Source organism: Balaenoptera acutorostrata, chromosome 15, assembly GCF_949987535.1.
Source record: "Balaenoptera acutorostrata chromosome 15, mBalAcu1.1, whole genome shotgun sequence".
Lineage (NCBI taxonomy): Eukaryota > Metazoa > Chordata > Mammalia > Artiodactyla > Balaenopteridae > Balaenoptera > Balaenoptera acutorostrata.
The window spans coordinates 21,917,132-21,940,868 of record NC_080078.1 but is presented as its reverse complement, the minus strand read 5'-3'; the positions used below and the strand labels follow the sequence as shown (position 1 = coordinate 21,940,868).

The following is a 23,737-nucleotide window of genomic DNA, read 5'->3' as shown; positions in this document are numbered from 1 at the left end:
TATAGGTTAGGGATCTTTCTTGAAAGGAAAAGAAAATATTGTGTTTAATTCTATTTCTCGTGTTCATATCCTCTTTATTTTCTTTTTTTAACAAAATGATACTGGAGACTGAAGGGATGGCCATTCACTCTAAACCCACCACCCTGGAAGCATTTATTCAAGGACTGATTGTTAGGTTCTTTCTCACCTTATATGGAGAGAGCAGGTTCATTGACCTGAATAACATACTAGGAGAGTTTGCAAGTTGTAATTTCTACTCTGCTAGAGATTTACAGTGTGACCTTGGACAAGTCACTTCTTTCATTTTTCTCATAAGAAGAGGAAAATTCTAACAACTTGTTAGGATTCCTGGGTTAATATGCAGTTTGAGTGGGGCTGATAAATTTGTCTTCATCAGTGGAACTGAGTTTACAAGTAGAAATCACAAAACAGAAGTAAAGATGAAGTTGGACTTCTATAGGTATAGTTTTAACTGTCCCGGTATTAAGCCTATAATTTTCTGTTATGAGCATGTGTTTCTGTCTTTCAAAATTACCAACATGGAAACTACCTATCCTCAAATAATTCTGAGATGGATTTAGTGAGATTATTCTAGACTTTTTTAAAAATTTTATTTATTTATTTATTTATTATTTATTTTTGGCTGCATTGGGTCTTCGCTGATGCGTGCGGCTTTCTCCAGTTGTGGTGAGCAGGGGCCCCTCCTCATTGTGGTGCGCTGACCTCTCATTGCGGTGGTTTCTCCCGTTGCGGAGCACGAGCTCTAGGCGCATGGGCTTCAGTAGTTGTGCCTCGCCGACTCCAGAGCGCAGGTCCAGCAGCTGTGACACACGGGCCCAGTTGCTCCGCGGCATGTGGGATCTTCCTAGACCGGGGCTTGAACCCATGTGCCCTGCATTGGCAGGCGGATTCTTAACCACTGCACCACAAGGGAAGCCCAGATTATTCTAGGTTAAAACATGCTGATGATGTTGGGTTCTGCTTCGTTTCAGATCAGGCCTAAATTTTTTTTTTGGTTTTTTAAATCAAATATATAATTTGTCTTTTGCAAGTTTATGAATTTAAATTGGCTGTTTGGCTAAGGTATTAATATATAAAGTCTTTCTTTTTAATTGTTCATTTCAGCTTTTAAAATGGGAATTGATGACATTTTTATCCTGAAAGTAGAGTCTTCTCTCTAGTTTAAATGAGCTAAATACAGCTCCTAAAATCATCATTGCAGTCACAATTTCGGTACAACAAAGTGATTTTGGAGCTCTAATGCCCTAATTTCAAGTAACAAAGAAATCTGCTTAGCTCCTTGAAGTTTGTCAGTTTTGTTTGGGAGGAGGCTTTAGTTTTTAAAAAAATCTAGATTGAAAAGAAGATGCACCTGAGTAGTTAGTGTTTCTTTTTATTCTGCTATTAAAAAATGCTCTAAAATGTCATTATACTATGAGTTTTCCTAAACAGTCCTCATTATGCTTCTAGAATTTTCTTAAGATATCTCTATCTGCTGAGCGTGATCAAAGACTTGTTTACCAAAGGTCTTTTTTCCTGTTTCCTTTTCCTCCTGTCTCTATCATAACATGCCTCACCTACCACATTCTGATTGGTATAACCAAGCAGGAGTGAGTAATTTATAGAATTGCCTTAATGGTGTGGCTAACAAAGCCTCTTGATATAAGGACTCCTCCTCTCTGTGAGTAAAACATTGTAAAGGACTAGAAATGTTTTTAGGGTGAGAGAAGACAGGGATGAGAGAGAGGGAGGGAGAGACTGATTGTGTGTTCATGAGATACTGAGGGCTGAGAGTGGTGTGTTAACTATGTTATTCACTTACCATTTTAATAGGATGTCCTGTGCTTTATCTTTTTCTATATAGTTATTTAGATATGAAGATTCTAGAGTATGAAATAGTATCTCTCTCCTGGGAATAGAGATGTGCTCAAAAGACGTAAATGGAAATTATCTTATACCACTCCTAGCCATTCTTAAAAATAGGAGGGACCTTAGGAATAGAAAACATGAATATATGATGTATTCTACGATTACATTCCAGTGAATGTAAAAGTAGGATTCTTTGTTCATTAACTGATGTTCAAGAATTGGATGCCCTAGTTTCATAACCATTTTTATCATCTTATATCTTCATACTTATTAAACATACTAGTTCTTATAAAGGAAATTTTGCATGTTTTGAGATTTGGAAATAGGAGAATTGCTAAATTTAAAGAAATATGGTTGTTTACTTTTGTATGGCCATTTTATTATTGCAAATATAAATTATAAATGAAGATTTTTGAACTTACTTTGATTTGGAAAACAAAATTAAAATTAAAGTCTTTACTGGCATCTAAGTATTTTTAAAGATGTCTTTAAGAGGGTTTGTATCTTTCTGATTTTTGCAGAGTGCTTGGTATAAATGAATGGCAGAATACAGGGTTCCAGTATGATGTCATCAGCTGCTTGAATTTGCTGGACCGCTGTGATCAGCCCCTGACTTTGTTAAAAGATATCAGAAGTGTCTTGGAGCCAACTCGAGGCAGGGTCATCCTTGCTCTGGTCTTACCTTTTCATCCCTATGTGGAAAACGGTAAGTGTGGTCACCCACTTACCGGCCTGTTATCCAGAACTGGTGTTTATTGGTATTTGTGATTCTGTGCTGTGCACAATTAGACATGGACTGGTATTTCTCAGAATAGCCTGGAATTTAACAGAGTACAGTTAACCCATGTAAAATACCACCTTGGTTAATGTTCGTCTTAATGTGGATTTTATAGAACTCTAGTACTCCCTTTGCTGTGGTAAGAATTAATAGATGGATCTGCCTGCTCAAGATTGAAAGCCTAAAATGCTTTTAAATGGAGCCTTAACCACTAATTTATTAGCTTATGAGCTGAGTCAAGCAATAAATGATGCCTTTTAATCTACCTGAATATACCTGCCAAATGTTACAGCTGTTTCGTATTTTACATCTCTTGTCCCAGACTCTAATAATGATAAATGCTGTTGTTATCCATTTTTTCCTTTTGAAGACCATTTGTGTCCCAGCATGTATCATTTCTTTGACCTTTGGTTTTTTGATTGCATGGTCTTGCTCTTCAGCAATACTGAATGAAGAATATCTCAGAAGAAATGGTTTGATTTCATATTGCTTCATATTTACTTTTGGCCAGAGACATTAATTCATACTTGGTTGTAGCTTATGTGGTTTGCATTTTAGATCATGTTGAAAGTTATGACTTTAAACCTCTTTTGAATTTTCATAAGTTAATTGTACAGTAATGTAAAAATTATTTATTATATAAGTAATACATGTTAATATTTTTAAATCTTTACTTTTTCTCTTTTACTGCCTTGTTCAGCTTTGGGTTCAAAAACTCTAAGAGCTTGTAGACATTTTTAAGAAATCCATTAGTATTTTGTAAGCATCGTAGTTATCAAATACCTGTGAAAATCTGTGTCTTAAGGAATGACACTGAAGTTTGCTTATAACTGTGGATTTGTGTTGCCATTCACTTGCTCCTTCTTTTCTTCTTCTTATTTTTTCTCCCTCAGGTCTTAGTCCCTTCTGATTTAATGCTTGTCTTAACGTTTGCCAAATGGTTTTAGGTTTGTGTTGATGGTGGGGAAAATGGAGAATTCTTTTTTTTTTTTTTTTTTTACGAATTGAGTTGTTTTTTTTTTTTAATTAATTAATTAATTTATTTATTATTTTTGGCTGTGTTGGGTCTTTGCCTCTGTGCGAGGGCCCTCTCCAGTTGCGGCGAGCGGGGGCCACTCCTCATCGCGGTGCGCGGGCCTCTCACCATCGCGGCCTCTCCCGTTGCGGAGCACAGGCTCCAGACGCGCAGGCTCAGTAGTTGTGGCTCACGGGCCCAGCTGCTCTGCGGAACGCGGGATCCTCCCAGACCAGGGCTCGAACCCGTGTCCCCTGCATTGGCAGGCAGATTCTCAACCACTGCGCCACCAGGGAAGCCCTGGAGAATTCTTTAGACATAGGAGGGTGGGAAGGAGAATAGATAGAATAGATGTCCCCTCCCCCATCTAACTTCTCCATTTTTACATTCCTGTGTTGAATCCTTTTGTCATGGTAAAGAAAAAAACTGCTTTAACGTGTGAGTGCCCATATAGCGCATATATGTGTTGTATAGGGGAAAACCTGGTAAATGTTGTCCTTGATAATTTAGCAGCCTGACCTTGTTTCAGCGCTGTTCCCTGTGTAACTAAACCTCCGCTCCATCTCACTGCATTGCAATCACTAGTCATCAGGTTGTAAGGTCCAGGCTTCCTGTGTCCTGTTGGGCAACCACACGATGGAACTTTAATGCTACTTCCTGGCATAGCAGGAGGTGGAAGAGCAAGGGAAAAAACATCAATCTCACCATGAATTTTATTTCCTTGTGTTTCTGACACTAAAAATTGAAAAGAAGTTAAGCTGGACAAGAGGGCAGTCTCTAGTAAGGACTGAAAACAAGCTCCTTGATTGTGGTTGCACAGTTGCCTGTTGAATCCAAGGAGTCTGGTGTGTGACACATAGCAAACCTGAGAGGCGGAGCCTTGTTGCTGTGGGTGACCTTTAGTGACCTATAAGTTTTGTAGACTGCTTGTGGCACTCTATTATTGCTTCCTTTCTCTAAGTCACTAATTAGATCCTGATGATTTCCATGTGACACTGTGTGAAGACCCAGGAGGTGCAAAGTGATCTTGCTGTGAGTTCATGTATATGGGGCTGGTTTGAGGATATGTGAGTGTACTTTTCACACTTGGCTCAATTTATTTTTTAACAAAAGCAGTTGTAGATGAAATGATTACTTGTGTAATTTTTTTGATTTGTCTTGAAGTTGAACCACAGCAATTTTGTTGCTTAGGTTAATTTAGGGGAAAAAATGCAAAATGTATCTTTCTAATTTCAGTTTGTTTGGTTTACTGACCCAGTTCTGGTTGGGGGTTATTAAATCTAGTGAGAATTGTTTTAAGCATCAAAAAGGGGCAAAGTATGTAATCAAGAAAAGGAGACTTGTTTTGCAAAAATGAAAATTTAGTGATGTTTAATTTTTCAAAATTGTAATTTTTATGAAAAGGTAATTCATGGTAAAAAAGTTCAAGCAGCTTGCAAGAGAGTATAAAATGAGGTTTCTCATCCACTCGTTACACAATCTTGTTCAGGTTTCTTGAATATTTTTCTAAAGATAGTCTATGCAAATATGTGTGAACATGAAAAAATTGATTCTATAATTAAAGCCCATTATAAATAGTTTCATTGCCCTTTTCCACTTAAGTATGTCTAGGAAATTATTCCTTACTAGCACGTAAGTATCTGCGTCCTTGTCTACGTGTAAGCAGTGGTGTGCTGGAGCTGGTTTTACTGGCTCAGGAGAGCTGATTGTTACCTTGGCAGGAATTTAGTGAACTGGTTGTTAAACTGGGCCATTATTGAAATTGACCTCAATGGGAGTACTTACACCATGGAAATTGGCAAACTCTACAAATAGTCTCTCCCTTCTTCTAGCTGATTGGTAAACCTTTACCAGCACACTGCTGGGCATTTGGTAACTTTACTAGAGGAGGCCTGTGTTGACTTATTACTTTTAGATACCAGCAGTTTGCTTTATAAATATTTACAAGTGAAATGAACATTCTTAGGCAAGTCTTTTTGCACACGTGTGAGTAGGTATCAGGATGTTTTCTGCTTCAAGAAACAGAAGGAGCAACTAAAAGTAGCTTTTAAAAATTAAGAGTTTGTTTTAGAAAAGTGATCCCAAGGTTGGTTAATTCAGTGATGGAAGTGTCCACTGAAGTTCAGAACTTGCTTTCATTTCTTCATCTTCAGTGTGTTGACATTCCCCTCGCAATTACAAAATGGCTGATGCAGCGCCAAGCATCATGTGTAGGCATGACAGAGCCTTGGAAAGAAAGAGGCATTTTCTCCCATACTTTTTTTTTTTTTCTAAAGTGATGGAAAACTTTTCCAGAAATCTCCCTGGCACATCTCACTTTTTCCCATCGGCAAGGATGGGGGCACATGCCCTGCCCAACCAGCAGCTGGCAGGCAGGTCAGGGCAATTGTGATGCAGGTCTGGGGAGGGAGTCTGCCCTGAGCATATTTACACTGTGAGACTGAGCTTGCAGTGAAGGTGGAAGGGATACTCTTATGCCACAGAATATCTTTATCATTTAAAAAGTGTTTACTGAGTGATGCTGGAGATAAATGAGCAAGAAACATACAAATATCCTTGTCCTCATGGAGCTTATGTTCTAATGAGGAAGACAGACCGTAAACACATGGCATGTTGTTGGTGATAAAAGTTATGGAGAAAAATAAGCAATAAAAGCAAAACAGGGGCGTCTTGGAATTGGGGGCTGGGTTTGGGCGCTATAATTTTAAAGAGGGTGCTCAGGGAAGGGCCTCTCTTAGAGGGTGATGTAGGGAAAAGGCTGAAGGAAGTAAGGTTTATGGTTATCTGGATGATGCATTTCTAGGAGTGGAACTGCTTGTTAAAGAGTGAGTTTTCCAAATAGCTACACTGTGATCCTAACACCATTTATTGAGTAATCATCTTTTCCCCAATGCTTTGAAATGCCACCTAAATCATAGACTAAAGTCCTATATGTGTTTGGTTCTGTTCTCTTAAGATTTATCCTTCTATATGTGTGCCAATACCAAACTACTTTAATTACTGTAGCTTTATCATACTTGTTAGTATCATAGCACTAGTCTTTCTTAATCAGTTTCTCTTAGATTTTTCTTGGCTTATTTAACAGATCAACTTAAGCACTAACTTGCCTAGTTCCCCTATATTTAATTTATCGGTTAATTTAGGGAGTATTGAGTCTTCTTAGCTAATAATAGGATGTCTTTCAATTTACTCAGTTATGTTCATTAGTAACAAAATTTTCTTCATAAAGGTCCTGTACAAGTTTTGTTAGATTTATTCTAATGGTGTGTGTGTGAGATATAATAAATAGGAATTTTTCTTCCTTCATGGTTAAAAAAATAAAAAATTTTCCCAGCTTTATATAGTTGACAAACATTTTTTGTATTTAAGGTGTTCAACATGATGATTTAGTATACGTATACATTGTGAAATGATTACTGCAGTCAAGTTAATTAGCACATCCATTACCTCACATAGTTACCTTTTGTGTGTGTGTGTGTGTGTGTGTGTGTGTGTGTGTGATGAGAACGCTTAAGATCTATTCTTTTCGCAAATTTAAAGTATATAGTTCAGTATTATTAACTGTGGTCACCAGGCCGTACATTAGATCCCCAGAACTTATTCATCTTATAACTGAAAGTTTGTATCCTCTGACCAACATCTTCTTATTTCCCCCACCCACCAGCTCCTGGCAACCAACATTCTCTTATCTGGTTCTGCAAGTTTGACTTGTTTCAGTTCCACATATAAGTGAGATCATATAGTATTTGTCCTTCTGTGTCTAGTTTATTTCACTTAGCATAATGTCCTACAGGTTCATCCATGTTGTCTCAAATGGCTCTCCCATCATAGAGTGGATATTATGCATACACAGACAAGCAATTGTTTTGTGTGTGTGTGTGTGTGTGTCTGTGTGTGTGTGTACCAGTTTTGTAACCATTTACCTTATTGGGTTATTTTAGTGTGTCCAATAGTTTTCAGCATTGATTCTCTTGGGGTTTTTTAATACAGTTATAGCATCTGCAGATGGTTTTAATACTTCCTCCTCATTTTTAGACTTTTTTTTTTTTGGTGCAAGTGAATTTGTAGTTATTTCCAGAAAATGTTAAAGAAAAACATGGTGGAAATTTTTGCTTTGTTTTTTACTTTAATGAAAAAATACTTTAAATATGATTCTGTCTTTTGGCTTGAGATTGCTGTTTGGCTTGAGATACATATTTTTTAAAAATCCTGTTTTATTAAGAGCTTAAAAAAAATCAGGAATCAATGTTGAATTTGCCACCTGTGTTTTCAACATCTATGGAGATAGGGTTTTTTCTCCATCGGCTTATTAAATTAATAGTACTTTTCTAATACATATCCACTCTTGCATCTCTGGGCTTAGGCAGAATAGTCTTGTATGCACCACTAGATTGTATTTACAAAAACTCTAAATAAAAATATTAGCATTAATATTATTGAAAAATGATAGTTGGTCTGATCTGATCTTTTATTTGGAGGATGTTATCTTTGTCATGTTTTGGTATCAATGTTCTGCTGGTTTTGTAAAAAATAATTTCTAAGTTCTTTCTAATGCTCTGGAACAGTTTAAATAGCATTATGTTTATCCGCTTTTGGAAATTTGGTAGAATTCTCCTGTGAAACCAGCTAAGCCTGTGGGTTTTGAGAGGTAGCCATTGGCAACTTTCTCACTTTCTTTCAGGGTCATTGTTCAGATTAAATTAGACATGTTAAGTCTTAAAGTTCCCATCAGTCTAAATAGAAATAAGCAAGACTCTGGCCGGACTGCTTTGTTGAAAGAGCATGGGCTTTGAGGGCTGACCTGTTTTGAAATAGGGGTCAGCCCTTATTACCTGAGCCTCTCATTAAGCTTAGTGTTTCATCTGTAAAAATGGGGCTAATACCTACCTTGAGGTTTGTTGTGAAGATTAAATAACGTAATTTAAAGGATAGTGCCCAACCTTGTCTATCTCAGTATTGGTATTTGATACATGTTAGATTTTTTCATTCCATCCTATTCTGTTACTTTGCTTTTATTTGTAGCTTCATTGATCAGATTTGTTCACAGTTCTTCACTTTGAAGTATTTGTCAATGTTTTTGCATTTTAACTTGGTCTCAGAATCTGTACCTTTTCCATCGGTTTATGTGACTCGACTCCACAGACACTTAACTATATGCCTATTAGCCCAGGGCTTCAAACTCTCTCAGGTCTTATATAGCAGAGAGAAAGAAATGACTTATTCTGAAAATCTCGTTTACACCTTTTGGTATGTGGGTTTAAGTGCTCTTGTCTAGAGGGTAGGGTGTATAGACACTAGAACCATGTCTGTCCATTTTCGTCTTCAAGTTGTTTTAATATTACTTTCTTTTCATTGTATTGGGAAATATAAATCTAAACAGAAAGCTATAGCTTAATCCTTTCCAGTGAAAATTCTGGATGCTCAGATAGCAGGAAAATTAATGTTAGGGATTCAGTGAACAGTCCTTATGAAGGGGGTGAGGATCAATGGCTAGGGAGTGAAGTGTGCTTCATATCTCAGGTGAAATGCTGAAAAAATATTTTCCTTTAGAAACATCGTTCAGTTGCATTCATATAAGGGCATTTAAGAGCCTACTATGTACCAGGCAGTGCTAGGCAGTAGAAATAAAGAGAAATGAGACATGTGCTTCTAGTTTTAAAATACTTACAGAATAGTTCAGAAGATGTAAACAGACAATGGCAGGATAGTCTGATAAGAAACATGACAATGTATTATCGGTTTAGAGAAGGAAAGACCCATTAACTGCTAGGGAAGTTTTGATGTAGGTGACATTTGACCTGTTTGTATCTGTGGAGCATTTTACCAGGCAGAGGGAATGGCATGTGCAAAAGCATGAAGATGTGAACAAGGTGGGGTTCACAGGTGAGGACAAGTTCAGTGAGACCCAAGGATAGCATGCAAAAGAGGCCTTTGGTTGCATAATAAGTATAGCACTCAGTAAATATTGTTGGCTGCATGGATGGATAAAAGAATGAATATTATATATACATCAGGCGCTCATATATGACCTCAGGGAATATAACTACTTGGAAAAGTGTATTCCAAATTTTAGCTTAAAAATCAATCTTTGAAATACAGTCTTTGGTTGTATTGGCAAAGATTTAATCTGAATCAACTATGAATTTGTCTTAGGGATTTTGTTTCCTTGTTAGTTACACAAAGAACAGCATATTTTCAGCCCTGAAAGTACCAAGTAATGACTCTCAGAAATGAAAAGGAAATGATCGAATCCAACACTTCTTCTATTCACCTAGATGGTGTTAGTGGTTACCTTTTTTGCCATCTGGTTTAGAAGTTCATTTATTTCAGCCAGGCCAGTGGTCTCAAAGTGGAGGGAGTACACAAGACAATTTATTTTGGGAATATAGGAAGAAAATATTAACATTTTTATTTATATTACTTTTAATGCCCATTGTTTAATTTCTATTTTTGTGTATACACATATACACACATAAGTGTATATGCATACACTATATAAATCACACACATGCACTCACACGTATATACATCCTACACACAAATAAAGTGAGGTTATGCGCTCCCCTCTCTCCCCTTCCTATTTTTCCTGGCACATGTGATTAGAAAGGTTAGAGATTACTGATTTAAACCATTAGTACAAAACGCTTTCAAGGGATCTTAAAATATTCTAAAATTTGATCTGGGTTTTAAAAATAAGAATACATCTCATTTTATACCAGCTTAAGAAAAGCACTTTAATGAAATAAACGTTAGGTTGTAATTCATGTTTAGTAATGAACATATACTTGTAGTTACTTTAAATAGATTTTTTTTACACAGAAGTAACTTTCAGAGAACAATTCATAACATGTTTTCTTAGTGAGACGGTAATGAGTGCCATGAACATCCTTGCTGTATACCCAGTCCCTTACCTAACATTTCCCTCCTAAGTTGGTTAAAAATCAACATTGCAATGTACAATACAAAACTATATACTTAGTATGATCCCAACTATGTGTGAAGTGTAGGTTTGTATAAGTGTGTATGTGTGTGCACATATGTATATTTGTGTGCGTGTGTGTGTGTGTGTGTGTGTGTGTAATACAATGACTTATTAAAAGAGGAAAAAAAATCAGTATTGCAAGGGCATTGTCAGGAACAGTGCATTGCCGAATCCTTCCCTGGTGCTGTTGTTTGGCACGAGACTGACATCTAGAGTCGGATGTGGCTTATTTGTTCTGAGGTTTTTTTCTGGTTGAACCTTCTGCTTTGGATTTTCTGTATCTTAGTTATTGTATTCTTACTCTATATTCTATTCTGGTCTCACTTTTTGTTGGTAGCATGATGTAAGTTACTTTGCATACCCTGGTAGGAAAACGTGCACTGTACCATTGCCCCATTGCAATACCAGAGGAAATAATTTTTGCTACAAAATACTTTTCAAGATGATTTTTTCTGACTCAAATTTTGCCACTCTCTTTCCTGCCTCCATCCTCCTTCCCTGCCAACTTAGTCTAATTGGCCCATCACTTCTACACACCGTAAAGACAATTCTTCCACGCAAGACTGAGGCACATGGTGTGTCTTCAAATCTTCTTCAGGGTAACAGTCATCATGTGGTGCACCTCATATGTTGAATGAAACAAATATAGGATATATGCTATAATTGAAAGTTTTTGAGGATGTTTGACTGCTTAGAATTCTCCTAGCAAATTAGGAAAGTATTTTTCAGTTGCATTTTGTTGGGTTTTAGTATTGTGATAATTACTCTTAGTAATAGTTTCCTTATACTCTGGCATCCTTCTTGTAGCCAGTTGACTTTTCCGTTTACTTTAAATTGGTTTTTAAAAAACCCTGATCAGTGTATGTCCATTACCACTTCCATAACTTCTGGAGTTGGATTTTCAGTGACTTAATTGAAAATCAGAAGATTTCTATGGTCTTTCATAGTTAGAAAGTGCTCTTCTATTTTCATAAGTGTTGTCTTTCTCCTGCTGCAATAGTAAATAATAAGCCATATTTTAAGTTATGTAACCAATAACGCCACACTACAAGCAACATATAAACTACAGTACCATCTTGCATTCTGGGTCCTAAATACCCTTCCAGTAACCTTAAAGGTCCAGTTACCATTTTCCCTTTATTTGGAGTAAGATGTGGGAACTGAAGAATAATTTTCTTGTTCAGATGCCATTGTCAAAGCCCTGGCTTAGAGCTTTAAAATTCCTACTTCCAGGCCTGTCTTCAGGCCATTTAACTTGGTCTCTTTGCTGAAAAAGATGCCCCAGCATCAATAAGAAAAGAGTATGAACAGGCATTTATAATTATTCAGAGTGACATCTTAGGTAATTAGACCACTTCTTTATGTATTTGTGTATACATTGAAGGATGAAGTGACTACATAGATGATATTCTTTCCTGGATGAAAACCCTTTTCAGAAATCGGATTTTATAAAACACACCTCAGGGGGTTTCCCTGGTGGCGCAGTGGTCAAGAATCCGCCTGCCAATGCAGGGGACACGGGTTCGAGCCTTGGTCCGGGAAGATCCCACATGTCACGGAGCAACTAAGCCCGTGCGCCGTAACTACTGAGCCTGCACTCTAGAGCCCACGAACCACAACTACTGAGCCTGCGTGCCGCAACTACTGAAGCCTGTGTGCCTAGAGCCCATGCTCCGCAACAAGAGAAGCCACCCAATGAGAAGCCTGGGCATCGCCACGAAGAGTAGCCCCCGCTCGCCGCAGCTAGAGAACGCCCGCGCGCAGCAACAAAGACCCCGTGCAGCCAAAAATAAATAAATAAATAAATAAATTAAAAACAAAACAAAGCAAAAAAACCCCGCACCTCATATCAGAATTCTGTTTCATTTGACCTCATGGCTGCTGTTTAAGAGGAAAATATCTTTACTAGTATATAAGTTCATTATTTTGTATACATTTTAATTTAAATCTGAGCAGTTTGATCATGCATCATGGAAACGATCTGCTCTACTGGCTCTAAAACAATGTCTTGTTTGAAAAACCTGTTTATATAGGACTTTAAAGAAAAACTATCAGAATGTACTGTAGTCAATATAGATGTATTCTTCCTATGACTACAACCCCAAAGACTGAAGAAATACTCATTTCTTATTTTTATTAGCTGTGTCTTTTTTAATGTGAACTAGTAAGTTTTCTATATAACTTGATCCACAAATGTTTGCAACATCTACTTAATGCTCACTACTGCATGCAAGATACAGTACAAAGTAGCTTTCAACCCACAAAAGCATCCTTGTCTGTACTGAAAACATTGCTTGTATCCAATGTGTTTCTGAAAGATTTCATGTCACTAAGATGCCAGCCTGGTGTCTATTGAATATTGCATCAGATGACCTTTGTTATGTATTTATCAAAACAAGTTCTATATAAAAATGCATTTTGTGAAAGTCCTCTTCCAGACATTTGTAAAGGAAAACTTGATTATCGATAGGTTGTTGGCAGCTTCGTCTTTTTTAGTTAAACATGCTTTATATCTTTTTTGATATTTTACACTTACAGGTTGTTGGCTTGTTTCCATGTGTCTCTTATTATATAGTTCTTGAGCAATTTCCTGGAAAATACGCCGAGCACTCTTTTTCTATAAATACAAATAAGAAAAAAATGTATCTCTCTCAGGACTAAAAGCAATGATTATTGCACATCATCTGAGCCTTTTCTTTCTTTATTGCCACCAGTCTCAGAAACTACCCCGCCCAACACATCTGTACCTACAGCTAACTCTTGTATTTTGAGTATAATAAGTAGAATTTATGATTGAGAACTATCAGTTTACCACATATGTTACCACTTGAGCTTATCATTTTTCTCAACAATAGGAAACAGTATCTGTGGTTGAAAGTTGTTCTGTGATGAAGTTCTGAGTTTCTTAAATTATTTTGGATTTGAAGTAGTTACAACCACGATTCGAAAGATATTTTACAAGCATTGGTCTGTACCTTTTGTGAATCTTCTGTTTCTTTCTTTCTTAGAGTGTTAGATTTTGACTGTCAAGAAGAAAAGGAGAGTCTTATAAGACATTTTATATACTCAAAACAGTTGTGGCAGAGATCTCATACCATAATAAGGTTAAACTAACTTAATATTTAAATGGTAATGCAGTAAGAGTTAATAATTTTCATGTCATTTCTGAGATGATTTATTAATAAAATAGCTCAAACTGATATTGATTGTAGGATTTATAGTAATCCTAATATAACATATTCATACCCCCTCTTGTAGCATGTGAACAACCAGAAGATAGTCTTTCTCAAAATCTTTAGGCCTTTTAAAGATATTTAAAGGCAGTTTCTAATCTCTTTTAACCTTTTTTTGCTCTTAAAGATTGTTCTTAGCCCTTTCATACCTCCCCCACCGGCGGAAAGTAGCATGTGTATGATGGTTATAAAGAAGGGTCTCTTATTCCCATATTACTGGGTTTTAAAAAGAAAACCCTGTAAATTGTGTACTCTGGTTAATAATTTCAGTGATGAAAATTTTTGCTTTCTTCTACAGACCTCTTCTGCAGGTGGTATTTCCTGCAAATGCAAAGGAAGATATTAATTAGATGAGCTATTTCTGAGGCTCCCAGCATGTGGAGAGATGGAAATTATTTCCTTATGATAATATTCAAGGCCATAGGGACATCTAATGCAAGAAATTTGACTTACTTTGGTGAGGACGATGAAGAACACGAATACACCAGTAACGTACATAGAGAGCAGTGATAAGAGGGCCGCCAGGAGACTCTGCAGTTCCTTGCTGAGAACCTTTGTCTCTTTGTTAATTACAGATACAGAAAGAACCACAGTCACTATTGAAGCATATTATTGCAAATATATGTATAAAGTATAATCGAAACTACATGTTAGAGGTGAAACATGAACTTATTCTCTTTGGCTATTCGTATAAAAATTTATTCAGGGTCTCGATTCAGAAAGTACTCAAGTATATGATATAGTTAAAGCCAGTTCATTAGTTCTTTAAATGTATTATGCCCAACATGTTATTCATTTTTAAAACTTAAAATTTTTAAAAGTTCAATTAATTACTTGTCATAATGCTAAGAATCACTTTTTATATAAAGTTTTGCTTAAAGTTAGATAAACATTAAGGGTTTGTTCAAGGGTGTTTAAAGTTTCTTTTAGTAGATATGATGTACAAGTGTCACCAAGAGTCTGTTTATGGAGTTAAGATACTTTCCCACGTGTATTTATAACCTTGAACTGTTTAGTACACATAGCTGAACAATGCAGTTCTCTAAGAACCTGAGAAGGCCGTACATTGAGATTTTAGTGCTTACGGCATGCTTAAAAGACAGGCATTGTTATATGTGCCCCTTATTTCTAATAAAGTTCTGGAAGTGGAATTACTGAATCCATTTGCACATTCTGAATTTCTCCCTCCTTGCAGGAAGTGTCCTGTGCTCTAGGTAGTGATGAAGAAACACACCATGTCTTCAAGTACCTGAGTATTTGAAATACAAAATCCATTTAGATTTATAATTGTTATCTGAATAACTTGTACTTTTCAACTAAATATCCCATAGATGCTTATCCTGTGAACTCAGTTTATACAACATACATTTTTCTTGTGAAACTAACAAATCAACCATATCTGTAAAACTTTAAAAAAAAAAGTTTCAAGTGTGAAATTAGAAGCTCTGTAGAAAAGGAAATTGCCATGTCTATCTTAGTGGTACTTTCATTCCTGCTCCTCAAGAAGAATGTTTCTTCACATAAGCTTGCAGGTTTGAAACCTTCATCTCTTTACAAACCATTTTTCTTCTGTCTAATATTTTTTATAGAAGACGAATGCATGCAGTGAGATACACAAATCTCCAAAGCTGTTGTGTGTTTGTTTTAATATCTATAGCTAACATTTATTGAGCACTTGCTATGAGCCAGGCACCATTAAAAGTGCTTTATGTGCATTAACGCATTTATAATTTACCTTACAGGTGAGAATAAACTAAGGTTAAATGACAGGGGAATATCAAAAGTCCATTAGAGCACCAAAGCAGGGATTAAAATACAGGACAATCTGGGCTCCTCAAAGTCCTGTTTTAACACCAAAAGGCTGGTTAATTTGGGTTTTCATTTTAATGATCTCAGCGCTCATCATACCAGAGTTTCTTTAAAGGCGAGAGGTCTGAAAAAAAGCATGGAGTTACTGCCCTTCTCTTCCTTCCCCCAGAATCATGTGAAGCTTTTCCTCTGAAATTTCTTAATTTATAGAACTTAGCTAGGCTCGGTGTCCTCACTTGCATGAGGAAATTGTCATGGATTTTAGTAAATCTCAAGAAGCCAGAGCCACACCGACCTTCTTTCTGTTCATTATCTATGCAGAAGGGGTAGGGTCAAGGATCCCCCAGTGACTTCACCTAAAATTTGTGTTTATTCTCCATAATGCATATTTTTTTTCTGGGTCCGATTTATTGATCGCTTACGCTTCTCCAGTGTCTTGTTCTAGATGGTGCAATACCAGACTAGATCCTGGCAAGGCTGTCAGTTAATCGTCACATTTCAATCAGTGTAACATACAAAAGGAGGACATAGTTGGTCAGCCTTTGCCAGTAAAGTCTGGACATGGAAAGAGAATATAGCACCCACATAACCCTGACCCTGTGTCTGCGGAGGCTGGGAGATGGTGTCGGAGGAGTTCTTGAATCCAAACTTCATGTTAGCTTGTGTGCAGGTCACACTCTTCACCGGCTCGGGTACTAAGTTACCAAATTTACCTCATACTCTCTGCATATAAGTATTGTGATGCATTTAGGGGGCAGAGCAGAACGCAGTATTTGGGAATAAAGTCTTGACTAACCTCTTACCACCAGCACAGTCCCTCCTCCCGTCTGCTTAGCTCTCGGTTCCTTTGAACTGGGAAAGGCTATTCCACAGATGTAGATTGCACTGTCATTGAAAGTCAGCCTGTTTACAGTGAGGGAAACTTGGTTTTGTGCCAGATTCACAAGTGTGAATTTGTCTGTCTCATTTCTGCATCCATCCAAGCACAGGTTCTCGGGCTGGAGAGCGCCGTAGCGAAACCACAGGCTTGTTGGTTGCTCTGCAGGGCACCCCGCTGTGGAGAAGGAGCAGTGCATGGTCACAGCTTTCTGAGTGTAGTCCACTTCAAGGGAAGGTGGTTGAACCACCGAGACGGTGCAGTTGCCCGCGGCACCTGCAGGAGGAAGCAGGCGAGCCTGTTGAGTGGACCTCTCACCTCCCTTTGTCTGTGCTTCCGTCTTATTGACATTTTGGGGTGAAGAATCTTTGAAAGCCATTGCTTTCTTTTTCTTCCCTCACTCCCAGCACAGACAAGACTGTAAAAGTAGACATTGGTGCCAATATTTTATAATAACTATAAATGGGGTATAACCTTTAAAAATTGTGAGGTTGTACACCTGTAACTTATATAACATTGCACATCAACTTTACTTCAATTAAAAAAATATGAGACTAAAAAAAAAAAGTAGACACTGGTATTCCTCACTTTTCCTAGCTCTCCGAGTTTCCTGACCTCAGCCTGCTGTTGTGCAGTGATGTCTGGTACTTGAGGGCAGCCCCAGAGAGGTCCCGGGAATCTGCATTATCATGAGCAGAGGTGACAGCAGATCCAGAGTTAGAAGTTCGGGGTCCACATGTACACTCGTGGTGTACGTACAAGCTTTCCTCTGATCTCCCTACGCAGATCACTTACTCTCTTGGGGCCTGTTTCCTCATCTGTACCCCCTGGCCTCACAGGAGTGTTGTATTCAATGTGGTAATAGGTATCAAAGCCCTTCATGCAAATGTCATGCCCACTGATTGAGCACATGGGCAGTAGGGATTTTGGAGGGGGGCCTTGTGGCAGTTGTGATTGCTAGGAATTCATGACAGTTTACAGTTGTTCTTTTATGAGTCTAGTTGTCCCAGTGGGAAACATTATAAAAGGCAAGATGTACATCGGGCAAAATGTAGCCCTGGCTTAGCCTACAGTGTCTTTGATTACTGAGCGGAGGCCTAATGAGCTGGCCGTGCCACAGCCCAGCAAATTGGATTTCTTCCTGGCACTTGTACATTGCTTTGTGGTCTCTCGTAGCTTTCGTCTATTTGATGAGAGTATAGCTCATGGAGCACACACTTTAGCTGGGATCCTAGCTCTGCCAGTCCTAGTTCTCTGGTCTGTTTCCTCATTAGCAAAATGGGGATAGTACCGTGCACCTCATGAGTTTAGCGGGAAGTTTAAGAGAGGCCATCGGTGCATAAGGAGTATTTACTTACCTAAGTCTTAGTAAGTATTTAATAAAAGGTAGCTATTTCTGCTGCCACCATGATTCCATTAATGGGCAGTGTCATATGCCCATTTTAGAGATAATTGTGGACATCTCAGCAACGTGTTAGCAGGGCCGGGATTCGATACCCAGTCCAGTGCTCTCTCCACCACGTCCTGCTGCTTTCATGTCATAGAGGTTGGGTCCCTACTTTGGCCTTCTATCTAATCCCAGGCATGTGAAGCTGGAAAGCCGCTCAGGTGTTTATAAATGGGAAGACCTCCCCTCAACCCTTTTGGGATCAAGGGGGAGGCTCTATGTGAAATAGTATTGGTAGAGACAAATTGGAATTTCTGCATGTTTTTAGTCTGACTTTGCCTGGTTATATGTTTCCATGTGGCCTTATTTGTCTGACTTTGTCCTTTGCTACTGTAAACAAAATTGAAAAGTAATCCAAGTGGTCTGATGTAAGTTTCAGACGAGCTTTTTGTCACCTAACATTTTTGTTATAGGTCCTGACCCAGAACAGAAGAATTAAAACTAGAATCATTGTATCTGTGATGCAAATCTGTTCTCACCATGTTTTAATTTTAGTATTTGTACAATTGAAGATGAGCTGGGAGCTTTTTAGCAACCTGATAAATGTAAACCAGATGAGAGGGTAAAGTCACTTGGAGAAGACCAGGCTTCCTACTTCTTCAGCTGAGGGACTTAGCTTCACTCCTAAGTCTGATAACTATAAACACAGGTCTCCTACCCAGACTCAGTCACCTTAGAAGTAAAGAAAAGCTTTACAAGGTACAGTGATCATTATGTATGGAAACTTGAAATGGAAGTGGGCCTACCAGAGCCACAAAGTTAACCAGCAGTGTCCCAGTGTCAGGTCCTCTGTCACATAGAGTTTTTAACAGGGAAGCTGCCTTTTAACATTTCTCTTGGAGAGCTAGTGCTCCAGGGTAAAATAAATATTTGCAACTTTGGAGTTTCATATCTCCGCTCCTTTCCGACTACTGCCTGAGAAGGGAGAAAACCAGTTGCAGTGGTTTCCTGTGAGAGCGCAGGCTGTGAGGACACTGCTTGCCCCCTCCCCCATGCCTGTGAAGCAACATCTTAGTGAAACAGGGAAGTTTGGATGATATGTCACACCGCAGCCCACTCCTGTGAAAAATTTCTCTTTAAGAACTCCCACATGCTGTAGGATTTTTTTTTTAAATACAGAACCCTCTGTAAAGGTTGAAAGTTTATCTTCTTAGTGGAGGGAATAAAAAAAGATTACCATTTTTGAAGACCAAGCTAGAAAATACATAGAAAATTAATTTTTTGACACTTTATAAAAAAAGCCTTTTTCGAAAATTTTGAACATATGCAGAAGTAGTCGACCAGCACAGTGACTTCTGTGCCATCACCTGACTTCAACCCAGTGTTGTTCCAGCTCTTCTCCCTACTTGTTCCTTCACTCCTGTGTTATTTTAGGGCAAATTCCAGATATTTTATCTGCACATCTTTCAGAATATATCTTTAAAATATAAGAATTCTTTAAAATAATACTAATTAAAATATATTAAAAGTAATATAGGGCTTCCCTGGTGGCGCAGTGGTTGAGAGTCTGCCTGCCAATGCAGGGGACACGGGTTCGAGCCCTGGTCTGGGAGGATCCCGCATGCCGCGGAGCAACTAGACCCGTGCGCCACAACTACTGAGCCTGCGCGTCTGGAGCCTGTGCCCCGCAACAAGAGAGGCCGCGACAGTGAGAGGCCCGCGCACCGCGATGAAGAGTGGCCCCCGCTTGCCACAACTGGAGAAAGCCCTCGCACAGAAACAAAGACCCAACACAGCCATAAATAAATAAAAAAAGATTTTAAAAAAATGAATAAAGACTCATTCCACAAGCACTTGATATACAGTATTAAAAAAAAAAAGTAATATATACATATTAGGGGAAAAAAGACTATTACTGAAAGTAGAAGCAAAAAAATCACCCATAGTCCTTTCACCACCCCCACCAAAATCACTGTTAACATTTTAATATATTTCTTGACAGATGAGAAAAAAAATAATTTTAAGAGCTTTTGCTCCCTTTCCTGCCCTGTGACCCAAAGATTGTGGGCAAATCTGAGATTATTAGATTTATTAGAACTATGGTGAGATTATTAGAACTGTGATGTAGGAAACTCTTTCGTAGAGAAAAAAACAGGTATAGGCATCCATATATTATGAGATGATGATTCTTCAAGGAAGGAGCCATTGCAGTTGTTTTTTTAAATGACAAGTACTTTAATTTATAGAAATTCAGCTTTTCTGAAGCACTGTTCTTTAAAAATATTCAAGTGTTGTTTAGTGCAGAGTGAGTTCGCCTGTATGGGAACTGAATTGTTGATTACTAACATGTGATTTTATGAATATTTTCAAGCCTTTGTTTGGTGAGGTGCTCTTCTCTAAAGCTGCATAATAGCAAAGGAAATTTTCAGTGTTAATATGAAATTTTTTCTCAGCTATTCTTTTATTACCTATTTCTCTGAGAAAAAAGGAAATTTATCACCTTAGACAATTTCTATAATGTTATACATTTAAAAATTAATCTGTAGGGGTTTAAAATATAAATGAATTAGGTGAGAAGTAGCAATTGATTTAAATAAAATGGAGGGAAAAATAAAAGAACCTTACCGACATGAAATAGAATCAGATTGAGTTCCAGACCGAGAATGATTTTGCCTCTGTTCACAGTCTCCATTTCTGTGTGTATGTGTGAGGTGGTTGGTGGGATTGTGTATTTGAAGAGAGTTGGCTTTTTTTTTTTTTTTTTTTTAAAGAAAGGAAGAACCAAAGAGAGGAACTCTTATTAAGGAACCATAATCGGGAACTTTTTGAGATTGTGTAAAGATTGTTTGTAATCCAGTTTCACCATTTAAAGTTGAGATTTTAGCCTAGAGCACATTTCTAAATGTTCATATGTTCACATTTTTCTTGGATTTTACAAATCCTCGAAAGTGTTAGATATTTTGAGTGAGATTTTGATTTACATGTGGTGCATATTCCCAGGATGTATTCTTTGACGGATAATTCGTACTTTAAATTTCTAGAGCAGTTCAGTCGCTGGTCTTGGGGCATCTAATTTGTGCTTAGTGCTGGGCCAGTAACTTCTGGAAATGGAGGAGAAGCAGAAGGAAGTGTCTTCACGTAGAGACAAGAGCAGAATTAGTGAACAGTACATCAGAGTACAACGAAGAAATAAATTGTGTACCCTTAACTAGTTGTGCCCCAGTTTTGTGTGACCCCTTTTATTGTACTGTGAAACAAATGTGTGGAATCTCTCTCATCCCCAGCCCCTTGGGGGCTTGTCAGTCAGGTTCTTTGTAAGCAATGGAAAATGACTTGGGCTGACTTAAGCAAAGGGTAATTTATTGAAAGGATTTGGGGTAGCTCAGCGAGTCCCTGGGAGGACTGGAGAATCGTGTATGGGGGTCTACACACAAGACACATGCCCTAAAACATAGTATAAAACTGATCCAAAGAGCACACTGCTGCCGCCAAGCACTAGATGCTGCGGCTGGACCAAAGCCTGTCGGTGGTACCGCTCAACGCTGCCCCAGCTGCTTGGTCTCACGCCACTGCTCCGCCTCCCCAGAGAACGAGCCTCATGTCCCCACTTCTCTGGGTCACTAGCTCCTCCTTCCAGGTCTCAGGCGAGTGTTTCTGAGCTTAGGTCATGTGCCAGTGCCTTAGCTGCAAGAAAGGCAGGGAAAGCTGCTTCCCCAGGCTTTGTCTTCTACCAGGAAGAGGGTGCTGGGCCACCGAAAAGAGTGAAAAATCTTCCCACTGTACTGTTTGTACTCTTGGCACCTGTTGATTATATTTTGTCATTTACGGAAAGTTATTCTCAATCTGAATTTAGTAACACTTTTAGTATTATTGTGTATTTTTTCCATCATCATAGCATCTAAAAGCACCCCCAGATTTATATATACTTTTGTGTGTGTGTGTTTGTGTGTCTGTAGTCAGTGCTTGGTATGTGTGTGAACTTGAAGACCTTTTCTAGCCCCCCAGTACCTGGGCATCTGATGCTCATGGGTTTGGAAATGACTAACATAACATAGACTTCAGTCACTATTCCAAGAAGTGCTGGATTGATTCATCCATTCTAGTGTGTTAACCTCTCTCTGGTTCTGGAGCTTAACTTTTATGAAATTGTTCTGAAAAGTTAGAGAGTGGATTGACCTCCCTTGAAAAACATACTGAATGATCTGTTTTTATAAATTAAAACCCTTCATTAGCCTATTTTTATTTTCGGCCTGATAAACCTCTCTAGTTAATATGTTGCATAATTTTACTACACTAGTGGCATTTTCTAGCATTTATCCAAAACCGTCTTTCAAATTTTACGTGTTACTCTCTGCTTCAATATTCCAGTATTTAATCAGCAGTTTTCCAAACCTATTAACCATTACACACCAGTCAGTCTGAGGGAGGGTGATGTCCAAAACTGTCAGAGAAAATAGTAGTGTGGGCTTTGGGTCCAGTTAAACCAGGGATTACGTTTCTGCCCCAGTGTTCATTAACCTTGTAGGCTGGGGCATGTTCTTCAGTTCTCCTAAGTCTGTACTTCCTCTCTTTGTCCTCCTGCTGGGTCACCTGGGAGATAATTCATCAAAGCACCCAGTGCTTGGCACATACCAAGCCCTTAGCAAATATTGTTCTTCCCCTCTTCCCTCTTTAAATAACTTGTTTGTTCAAGAATTTAACTTAATGTTTTCATTTGTTCTAGTAGGTGGCAAGTGGGATAAACCATCAGAAATTTTGGAAATCAAGGGACAGAATTGGGAAGAACAAGTGAATAGTCTGCCTGAAGTTTTCAGAAAAGCTGGTTTTGTTATCGAAGCTTTCACTAGACTGCCATACCTGTGTGAAGGTGACATGTACAATGACTACTACGTTCTGGATGACGCTGTCTTTGTTCTCAAACCAGTATAAACACGCGGAGGTTGAAGTCTTCCCAGTCCACCCCAGGAATGTATGCTCCGGAAGAGGGTCTGCGTTCTCAGTTACGTGAAGGGAGGACCTTTGGGGACTGCCATTCTAAATATCATGTAGGAATTTTAAAAGCCAAAATACTAATTATTTCTTTGTAGTGTGTAAAAGGAATGTTTTTAAAAAACAAAAACCCAACTCTTTGAGGATTTTTATTAACTCTTTACTCAGTAATGCAGGTCACACTCCGATTATGGAAGATATTTTTTATACTTAATTGCAGTAGGGACTCATTCCCAGGCAAAGCAATAGTCATGACTTCACATGGAACCCATAAATATGGATTGTTTTTAATAAAATGAAGACTGGCAATAAAGCTGTCCATCCAGTTGCAAATATTGGTTATAGGATATAGCCACTGATACTCTTTCATGTTTAGAAATTCTATCATTATTCAAGAAAATGTTTTTAATCATGCTAATAAACTTTTTTGGAGATGACTTTGGCATCATGTTTGAGTTAATATAAGGCTTCCCTAGCATCTTTCATTGCTTTGGCTTCAGGGCTACCCAAATAGTAGCAGTATGTGAAGGATGCAGTCGACTTGGATGTGTGGTGAAGGAAGGCTTGAGACGGGGGTGGGGTGGTTACTGCAAGGTGTGGTGAACACAGGAATCCAGACGAACCCACAGAAGAACAACCTCATTCAGATACAGTACTTCAGGGACCACTCTCACTCCCTAACTCATGTTGTTTTCGGAAATACGGAACACTGGATTCTGACTTTGTGGTAGCTTGTGTCCTACATTCAGAATTTTGTTTTTTCTGTACAGTCTCAGGTTCTCAGCATTGAAACATTCA

At 38.2% G+C, this 23,737-nt stretch overlaps 2 protein-coding genes across 4 annotated transcripts in view; one reads left to right on the top strand and one right to left on the bottom strand.

Moving 5' to 3' along the window:
- Window positions 1-23,376, top strand: part of METTL9 (methyltransferase 9, His-X-His N1(pi)-histidine) — a 43,018-nt gene extending 19,642 nt beyond the window's left edge. Inside the window, exons 4-5 of one of the 3 annotated variants that reach the window (XM_057530167.1) lie at window positions 2,391-2,575; window positions 22,677-23,376. In XM_057530167.1, coding sequence (XP_057386150.1) covers window positions 2,391-2,575; window positions 22,677-22,879 — 388 coding nt within the window. In that variant the 3' untranslated portion in view covers window positions 22,880-23,376. Of the gene's footprint in view, window positions 1-2,390; window positions 2,576-14,175; window positions 14,982-22,673 lie in introns of those variants that run through there. The other 2 variants (XM_057530166.1, XM_057530168.1) reach the window with 2 other exon arrangements.
- On the bottom strand, window positions 11,303-20,642 carry IGSF6 (immunoglobulin superfamily member 6). Its single transcript, XM_007198296.2, has 6 exons — window positions 20,576-20,642; window positions 16,483-16,839; window positions 14,331-14,437; window positions 13,620-13,667; window positions 13,181-13,261; window positions 11,303-11,635 (listed from the first exon to the last, which is right to left on the bottom strand). The coding sequence occupies exons 1-6, from the start codon at window positions 20,640-20,642 to the stop codon at window positions 11,576-11,578; spliced, it is 720 nt and encodes a 239-aa protein (XP_007198358.1). The 3' UTR covers window positions 11,303-11,575.
- Window positions 23,377-23,737: the final 361 nt, after the last annotated feature.

Coding starts and splice junctions, on each gene's coding strand:
- IGSF6 (XM_007198296.2), bottom strand. CDS start 20,642: ATGGAGACTGTGAACAGAGGCAAAATCATTCTCGGTCTGGAACTCAAT. Junction 14,438..16,482: donor GACTGTGCTGGTGGTAAGAG/GTTAGTCAAGAC, acceptor TAATTAACAAAG/AGACAAAGGTTCTCAGCAAG. Junction 13,262..13,619: donor AAACAGAAGATTCACAAAAG/GTACAGACCAAT, acceptor TTGTATTTATAG/AAAAAGAGTGCTCGGCGTAT.